Source organism: Centruroides vittatus, unplaced genomic scaffold (genome assembly GCF_030686945.1).
Source record: "Centruroides vittatus isolate TY-2023 unplaced genomic scaffold, ASM3068694v2 contig_288, whole genome shotgun sequence".
NCBI classification, from domain to species: domain Eukaryota; kingdom Metazoa; phylum Arthropoda; class Arachnida; order Scorpiones; family Buthidae; genus Centruroides; species Centruroides vittatus.
The window spans coordinates 99,175-109,421 of record NW_027121832.1 but is presented as its reverse complement, the minus strand read 5'-3'; the positions used below and the strand labels follow the sequence as shown (position 1 = coordinate 109,421).

Genomic DNA, 10,247 nt, shown 5'->3' with positions numbered 1-10,247 from the left:
AATTTCTTGCGTATATGCTATTTGTATAATCGGGCGTGTACGGTTTTGATGGGATCATTTGGTTGTCTTTTAATAGACATATATAATTTAAATTGTAATTTTTAAAATTGAAAGGATTATATTTTACATTTCCATTAAATGCGGTATTAGAAACTAAACCGATAGTCATTCTATAAGGTAATTGCCCAATTACTGCATTTGAGATATTAGTAGACTGTATTCCGCTACTTAAAGTAAAAACTTTTATATCTGCTCTTCGAAATGGCATTTTTATGACACCCGTTTGCAATGCTTTTTCTATGCCTATTTGAACAGATGAACTAACATCTACTTTGTTAATTTTTAAAGATGCATTTTTAATAATAATTTTATAGTTATCATTAGATGCCATTAAAGCAAAATTATCCTTAGATCTTTCCAATTTAATTCTTAAATCTACGTTATTAATTAACAATTTAGGTTGATGCGACAAATCAATATGTAATCGTCCTACTAAATCTATTAGTTTACTTTGTTTAGCAACATTAAATCTTTTAGTCAATCCCTCATTATTTTCTTCTATCGAATCCATATATTGTGCAGTATCTTTATAAAATAATGCACTTGTTAAAAATGTTTTTTGAGCATCCTTTGAATAAAATAATAGGGCATCTAAAATCGCCCGATATGGGTAATTAACATTTGAAATAATTTGCTTGTCGTTTAGAAAAACAGTACATTGTGAAAACAAACTATTTAAAAAATAATTAACAGGTGCAACTTTTTCATCAGCTCCCACATCTGTTCCATCCTTTTTGGCAATTTTTACTTGAACATGCAGATAAATTGAATGTAAGTCGATATAATTTTCACCAGAACCGGATACATAAAATTCAATAGGTGCACGACTGTCAGAAATTGTCGCAATTGGGTGAACTATAACTTCCGATGTACTGTCAATAGCGAGTTGAGTCGAAACGGTACTAAATAAATCCAACTCACTTTTAGTGCAGGGGCACGAATGGGGGTCCATTTTCTCATTCGGTAAATATATCTCGTACTTTCCGTCTTTTATTCTGTGACTGAACTAATCTTCTCAATCGTTTTCTTTTTATACCCGATCCACTTTGTACTTTTTTAACTATATCATCTTTGATTTCGCTGCCGATATCTTTTAAATGCGCTTTTGTTGACTCTTTAAATGATTTTCCCGCAATTACGTCTGATCCAACACCCGTGGCAAGATTTAATACTTTTCGTCCAAGATATTTTCCAACTTTCCTAAGGATGGGTATAGATTGACGAAATAAATCTCCAAAAAATCCATAACCACGCTGTATTTGGGGCCCTGAAAAATAACCTCTTCCTCCCATTCCCAAACGGTGCCTGAATATTAAATCGGGAGTCAATACGCTACCTCCTGCTTGATTGCAGTAATAATTTATACAAACTTTTGGATCGAGCTTCATTTTGCTGCTCTCAAAGACAAACTAATGCAAGCAAATAAAACTAGGTTATATTTATAACTGTTTAAAAGACAAAATTAATATTGTTTTTCCTCCAAAAAAAACAATTTCTTTTCCACCCACAGATCTCAGTTCGATTTCTATAATATCAATATAATTTTTCTTTAACGGAAAATACAAAGGTGTCGGGTAAACTCTATTTATCTGTTCTTCTTTCTCAGTCATAACCGGTATAACTCTTAATAATGGTGCAGTTATATCTCCGACATGATGAGAAGCAATAATATTCGAATAAATAAAAATTTCCGAAATTCCTGCAGACATTTCAATAGGATAGCGACTTATATATTCACCGGGTGGAAATTTTACAGTTGTGAACCCAAGAAAATCTTTTAATTCATTTCCAAATTTTACAGAAATATTCAATGGAACTTTTAAAATAACCTTATTATTTGGTAGTAATGCTAATTTTACATGTTTAAAAATTCCCAGAAATTTTTCAGGAGACGAATATAACCCTATAGGAATAAATATTTTTTCATCTCTATAAGTTTTCTTAATTACTTGTTTTTTTCTATTTTTTTCCACAAAAGTAAAAAATTGTCCAGAGTAATCCTGTGTTGATAATCGAAAATTATAAATTGAACTACCCCTTAATACAATATCTTTGTTGGGTAAATTTAGCATATAAAGTAATTTTGACGAATGATCTACAGTAACATGCAACTCATGCGCATCTTTTACATTTATATTCACAGTTTGATTATTTTCGTCAAAAATAAATTCAGCTAATTTAGAACCTGTTATTTTAATTATATTTTCATTTATTATATTAATCAATTTCCTCTTATCATCTGTAATGGCACTTAATGGAATCATATACGATTTATCTGGCAGTAGCTCATCTTTTTCTTTTACAGTTTCTTCAAATGTAACAACGTAATCGTTATTGTGATTAGATATATTAAACCAATTTCTTGGAATAATAACTTCTGTAAGTCCAACACCCCAATTTCCATGTAAATTAATAGGAGGACTCATTTTCACCATAAAACGAGACTGTGTATTCTCAGGAAACAAGTCCATACTTGCATTACTTATTAACGTTACGAAAAAGTCTGATTGCATCATTTTGTTACCTTTTGTAATTCTTCGGTATAGAACCTTCCTTCTAAAATCTCGTTATGTGTATCTTTTAATACGTAAGTCGGAGGATGCGATAGAAATCGATCGTGAATAACAAATATTTCCTTTGTCCACCCAGGCAGATATCCGCGACTAAATGTTTTACGTATTTTCGAAATTCGAACTAAATCACCAATATTAAATTTAAATTTACTTTTCCTTTTTATATCATATAGCCTGCCAAAAATTGTACCGTAATGCAATGGACCAACTTCGGATGGAGCCATCCCGATACTTCTATGAAAACTATTATTATATCCTTTTACAATATCGTTTAATTTATCAATATATTGATAAGAATTACGATAAGTAAATAATCTATATATTTTATTTCGTAAAGTTTTATTTAATCTCTCAACCACAGAAGCTTTAGTATCTGAATGAGTTGAATAGTGATTAATTTTATATTTTTTAAACAAATTTTTTACTAATCTATTATAAAATTCGGTTCCTTTATCAGTTTGTACATTTTTTGGAATATTTCGTTTAAAAATAATCTGAAATGCCTCCGAAACAGATTTAGGTTTTTTATCCTTTATTGGCACAACGTAACAATATTTACTAAATACATCAATTACTGTTAATAAATATTTTATCCCTTTATTATATCGGGAAAATTGCTTTAACACAATTAAATCAGCCTGCCATAAATCATTAGGATGAAAAGCTTTAGTTTTTCTTCGAGAATATTTAACTCTTACAGGTTTATGTAGAGAATAAACAGGTTGAGAAGATAACCATTTTCTGACAGTAGATCTCGATAAATTAGAAGCTTTAACTAGTTTACTCACTCCTCCGAACGATGCCGAAGATTTCGGGTTATAGTATATTGATTTCAATAGTTTCTCCATTCGGGACTCTTCTTCCTCTTTTTCGATGACTTTTTCCACTGGTAAAATACTCTTGGAGAAATTGTAGAAAAAATTTCTTCGGGACTTTCGACTGGCGTCGGTTGATATCTTGGTTTTTCGCCGATTTCGGGTAGAGTTGCCAAACCTTTATTTCCTATCCATTCTCTGGGAACATTTATTTTTCTTACAGCTTCCCAAAAAACGTTAAAGCCCACTGGAGATAACGGCGTTTTTCGATTTCTCATTAAGTGCGAAATTAAATCCACCATATTACTGCCCACAACGGGGCTGCCACTAACTGTTAATTCACCCTTTGTATTCCATCCGTAATGATTTTGTCTCAATTTATCAATTAAGTGAGGAATATATTTTTGATATAGTTGCGGTACAGATATAGTTATTTGTTTAATAAATGCATCCTCACCATTATCGTCAGCAGAGGGTTTTTCATCGGGCAGTTCTTGATTTTCATCGGACACAACAGATACTCTGACTGGCTCTTTCGGGGCATGGACGGTTCTCTGATATCTCGAAATCAACTGACTTAGTAATTTGACTTTACTATCGTCAGATAAATCAGTACTCTCGAGTAATTCTTCGATATTATTTCCAATTCTTATTTCAGGTTTAATTTTATACGCAGCCAACAATTCGGGAGGAACCAGTGCCATTTGCTTTGCCATTAAATTCTTTTTCCTATTACTTTACCAATTAATCCTCCTGCCATAGACAAAAGTGGTGCCAATAGAAGAGGAAGGAATCCACCAGATTGATTAACCAAAATTTTTTTCTTGGTATTTAAAGGGACTTGTTTTTCACTTAATTTCCTAATTATTTTTTTATATTTTCGTAATTTATGAACATTAGCGGGTATATTTCCCCTCCGCAAATTATCACATATTTCGCACAAAACTTTAACTTGATCGGGAGTAGCCTCTTTCAATATCGCTTTTCGTTGAGAGGGAGTAGTTTTGGCTAAAAATGCTAGCATATGATAATTTTTCTTTACGTTTTTCATTTTATCGGTAAGTATATCCAAACAATACCTTGTTCATCCGGAAAACACGAATCCCGCACCGAAAGTTTCTTGTCCGTTTTGGGATGAAAATCCAATAACAAATAACCAAAATCCTTCTCTGTTGCTTTTTTATATGCATCCATAAAAAAATTACATTTTCCTGCAAAAGCTTGTCTGCCCAAACAACTTACTTGACTTTCGTCCCGATTATTTTTAAATAAAATCAAATAATGCGTATTTAATGTTATATCTCTCATAATTCTATTTTTTGGAAACAAATTTTGCATTATCAAGATCACACTTACATTATAATGGTGCGACTCTGTTGTAAACAGAAACGCAGTTTTTGAACCAAGTTCGTGCATCAAATCATCAATTATTACCAAATCCCATCCTTGTACAGATTCAGGTAGGCCATACATAAATGTAATTTCTTTTTCATCTCGAAAAAACGGCAAATATACAGAATAACACCATAAAATTTTCTTAAATGGTTTATCATAAATTTTACAACGAATAATTTTTCTTACTAATGTAGTCTTTCCGCATTGTGACGGTCCGGCAATTATGCAGTTACTTGGATGTTTAAAATACATATCAATCGATTTTATGAACTTTAGTAAATTTATAATGTCTCGATCCACAATTTATCTCTCTAAATATTAATATATTCTTTTTATTCTTTTCAACATAAACTTCCCTCATAACATCCGAACATTCCTCAAACGAATGATATAAGTTGTTACTAACTTCGTTAATTCTTCCGTCATCATCAACAATTACAAAACCAAATTTTCCATTACCTTTCCATATTTCTCCGTTAACTTTAAAATAACGCAAAACAATAGGAAAATTATCAGGAATATCGAAAGAAAAATTATTTACCGCAGCAATGCAGCTATCAAGTGACTTGTACAAACGGGGAGAAACAGAATAATTTCTGTTACTGTCGTAGGTAATAATAAAACCGTATGCTTCCATGACCGATCCTAGCATTAAAATAAATTCTACAATATCTTAAAATTTAATTTATATCAAAATTCAACCAATCATAAGATAAGTATTAATAAATTATTTGTAAAATTATTTACTTGACAATTTTTGTGATTCGTATGTGTCATTTGACTACTACTCACGAGCTTTTTTCATTGAAAATAAGCGACACCTTGTGCTTCAATGCTAGCAAAGACGCTTCTCTCAGCAGAGATGTATCCGCCGCCCTCCCATAGCCAAATTATAGCACGAGTAGTATAAAAGAGAGAGACTCTGGGATAATTTGTTAAACTTTTAAGACTTTAAACTTTTATCCTAGTTACCGTACCGTTGAATCGCTCGAGCGTTTCTAGGATATTTGTATTCTTGCAGCCACGCCCATTTTTGATGCTCCTTCGGATATACTTCTTGACGAAATTTGAACGAGTGTTTCTGAAATATCTCGCTAGAGACTTTGAAATAACTTGTCGTCGATTTTTTATAAATATCGTTGTCTTAAGAGAATCAATATTTTTATATATAACTTTAAGAGATTTTTATATATAAGTATTTTTTTGTTAAGCTGCCGCCAACTGTTGGTAAAATATTAAACTTCATTTTTATTATTTTTTTTGGTCCTTCGAAATTACGAAAGTAATTTAAAAAAAAATAACAAACAGCGCAAACCGTTCGTCGCTAATCGGATCGCGCTATTTGTTATTTGCTTTTTATCGATTTTTTTTACGATATATATATCTTTTTTCATCGACGACATTTTTTTTCTTTTTTTTATTAGTATACTTTTTATATATATATATAAATTTTTTTGTTAAGTCATCTAAGAGAATTAATATATAAAAATATTTTTATATATATTTATTTTTATATATAAGTTTTTTGTTAAGCTGGCGCCATCTGTCGACAAATTAATGTTAGTTCTAGTTTTTTGGCACAAGAGCCATACAGGCTATGCTGCGCCATGACAAATGGTAAAATTAAACAAAGCTAAATATATATATCACAAGGCGTCAATACAACACAAAAACACAAACAAACAGAACAACACAAATATAAATATATAATAAATAAATAGATATATAAATAAATTAGTTAACTTAAATCTCTCTATTAATATTTATAACTTTCAAAAAGTTCAGTATCTTATCAAGATTTGGCCTCTGGCCCAAAATCTCTCTCAAAGTTGCATTTCCAAAATGCTGTCTGCGACTCTGGTCAAAAGCAACACAGTTGCAAAATATATGTTTAACACTTAAAGTACAAATGCAATACTGGCATACTGGCTGGTCATCACCCTTCAAAATATATTGATGAGTAAGCCGAGTAAGAATGACTTCAGATCTCCTATCGTACTGTTTCTTGTGTGTCCAATTTTCTATTATAGGTTTGATCTCGTAAAGTTTATTGTGGACTTGTTCGTTCCACACATTTTGCCATCTCTCTGCTAGTCGTTTTTTAACAACCAGCTTCAAGTCATCTCCTTCAATAAACATTGTATGCTGAGAAGAACTTGCTGACTTTGCAGCTGCATCAGCTGCTTCATTTCCTTTTATACCTACATGGCCTGCGGCCCAACAGAATTTTACAAAAATATTACTCGCAATAAGATGGCAAAACAGTTTGCGAATTTTAATCACTATAGAGTGAGAACTAGGTTCATGTGAGATCAAAGCCTGAAGTGCACTAACTGAGTCAGTGTAAATAACACAGCGATGATGACTTTTACTAATTATATATTTTAAGGCTAGGTAAATAGCCTGCACCTCTGCAGTAAAGATGAAAGAATTCGATGCCATTTGTTCTGCCACGATCTCATCCTGGCAGACAAAGGCTGAGCCAACGTAATCAACCGATTTCGATCCATCAGTATAAATAGGAATTAAATTCCTGTCATGGTGTTGAATTTCTGCAAAGTGCTGCCTATAGATGTAGTCCGGGGTGGATTCCTTAGGAAACTGCTTTAAGCTAAAGTCAACATTAATCACAGGAGTTGACCAAGGTGATATATTATCGACATCGGCCTGTGAAATGTTGCTTGTGTCCAAATCAATCGTGCTGCTTACATTCTCCATTCTAATGTCAAATGTAGGGACACAACTTGGGCGAGCTGTAAATAATCTTTTCAGCTGAGTATCTGATACTCTACAATAAACTGAAGGTTTAGCCAGAGATTTCTGTTTAATGTAATAGAACAAAGACAACTGCTCTCTCCTGAGAGATAGTGGAGGCTCATAAGCATCCACGTACAAACTTTGAACAGGAGAAGTTCGAAATGCACCAGTGCACAAACACAATGCTTGATGGTGGATTGGATCCAGCATCCGAAGAGTAGATTCTCGCGCAGAGCCATAAACAACACATCCATAATCCAGCTTAGAGCGAACGAGGACTCTATATATCCTGAGCATCGAACATTTGTCTGCTCCCCAGGATAAGCAGCATAATACCTTTAAAAGGTTCAGAGATTTTAAACATCTACTCTACAAATTGTGCAAGTGTGGTAAGAACATCAATTTATGGTCAAACACAACACCCAAAAATTTTGCTTCATTGACCATTGGGATTTTAACCCCATTTAGGTGAATTTCAGAGTCCAGGTGCAAACCACGCCTTCGGCAAAAGTGGATGCACGAGGTCTTCTCTGCATTAAAAGTAAAACCATTGATCTTGGACCAATTGTCTATGCGATTTAGGGAGGTTTGCAGTTGTCTTTCAATAAAACTCATGTTAGTAGACTGACAGGAGATCTGAAAGTCATCCACATACAAGGAGTGTTTCACACTGGGAGGAAGACACTTAGCTATGCTATTAATTTTTATTAGGAAAAGAGTCACACTCAAAATAGAACCTTGAGGAACACCCTCTTCTTGAGTGAAAGGCCTAGACAAAGTGTTGCCCATCCTAACTTGGAATCTTCAATTCTGCAAGAAGTTTTTTATAAAAATTGGCAGATTACCCCGCAGTCCAAATTCATGCAGATCATGGATCGCCAGCAGCGATCATAAGCCTTCTCTATGTCGAAAAACACAGACACTAAGTGCTGTCGTCTTACAAACGCTTCGCGTATAGATGTTTCAAGAATTACTAAATTGTCTGTGGTACTTCTGTTCCTACGGAATCCACTCTGATGTGGTGAAAAGTAGTTCTTTTCCTCTAGGAGGAACATCAGGCGTCTGTTTACCATTCTCTCGAAAAGTTTGCAAAGACAACTAGTCAGAGAAATTGGTCTATAATTAGAGGGATTCTTGCAGTCTTTACCTGGCTTGGGAATAGGAATAATAATTGATAGCCTCCAAGAGTCAGGAAAAGTATGTTCTGTCCATATTCTGTTGAACAGATTCAGAAGGTTACTAAGGGAATTGTCTGACAGATTTTTAATCATGCTGTAATAGATTTTATCCGGCCCTACAGCAGTATTCCCCAGGCGAGAGATTGCTGTACATAGTTCTATTCTGCTGAATGGCACATTATATTCCTCATTAGATGGAGAGTGGAAGTTTAGATATTGTTTTTCACTTTGGACTGTATAAGCCTGGAAATTTGTTGTATACATAATATTGCTGGATGAAGACGAAAATGTTTCACCCAACAAATCAGCAATACCTTTTATGTCACTGATTATTGTGCCATTATTTTCCAGCATGGACAGAGAGTGACAAGCATATTTCCCATTAATTTTATGGATTTTATCCCAGACTGCTTTTGAGCTGGTGGAAGATGTTATGCTAGAAACATACTTCCTCCAGGAATCCCTTTGGCTTTGCCTCCTTATTTTTCTGGCATTTGCCTTTGCTTTTTTAAAAGCTATCAAATTCTCAGCAGTGGGGTATTTTCTGAAAATCCCCCATGCTTTCTTTTGTTTTTTAAATGCTGCCTCGCAATTCTGATCCCACCATGGTTTCGGATGTTTCGGATATCTGGTTGACGTTTTCCCCATTGTTTTTTCAGCTGCCTGAATAATACTCGATGTGACAACTTCTACTGCATCATTGATATCGGCAGTATTGACCATTTCTTCAGTGATGTTAGCCAAAGAGGAAAATGTAGGCCAATCTGCCGTTTCAAATTTCCAGCGTGGTGGACGGGCTGTTTCACAGCTTTCTCTGCCTCGGTATTTTAGAAATATTGGGAAGTGGTTGCTGGAAAGTGGATTAGATCCAACCTCCCATGTAAACGCTGAAAACAGATTCGGGGTTGCTAATGATAGGTCAATGGCAGTAAATGTTCTTGTTGGGGTGTGGAAGTATGTCACTTCTCCAGTATTAAATAAATACAGTTGGTGATTGCCTATAAATCTCTCAATGGCCCTGCCTTGACGGTTTATGTCGGGACTGCCCCACATTGGATTGTGGCCATTGAAATCACCAAGTAAAAGGAATGGAGTCGGTAGTTGTTCAACCAAGGCATCCAATTCATCTTCATCGACTCTGACATCTGGTGGCAAGTATATGGAACAAACTGTGACAGTTACTCCAATAGAAATTCTGACTGCCACAGCTTGCAACTCTGTTGTTATTTGTACCGGTAAGGACGGGATGCAGTTTGAAACCAGTATAGCTACATTTCCACTGGCGCGGTTGTGGCTATCATCATCCTTGCGGTAGAGTCCAAATCCTTTTAAAGATATTTTTTCTCCAGGTTTTCAATGTGTTTCCTGGAGTGCCACGCAGAGAGATGTGGTAGATAATGTCAGGTGTTTAACATCAGAGAAGTTGTTGCGGAAACCACGACAGTTCCACTGAATTATTTTATAATCCA

General features: G+C 34.2%; 1 protein-coding gene across 1 annotated transcript; it reads right to left on the bottom strand.

Moving 5' to 3' along the window:
* Nucleotides 1-127: 127 nt before the first annotated feature.
* On the bottom strand, nucleotides 128-1,012 carry LOC136972258 (uncharacterized protein F54H12.2-like; the record flags this gene model as incomplete). Its single annotated transcript, XM_067266813.1, has 1 exon — nucleotides 128-1,012. A coding segment is annotated over exon 1 (885 nt), but the record flags the coding sequence as incomplete, so codon positions are not given.
* Nucleotides 1,013-10,247: the final 9,235 nt, after the last annotated feature.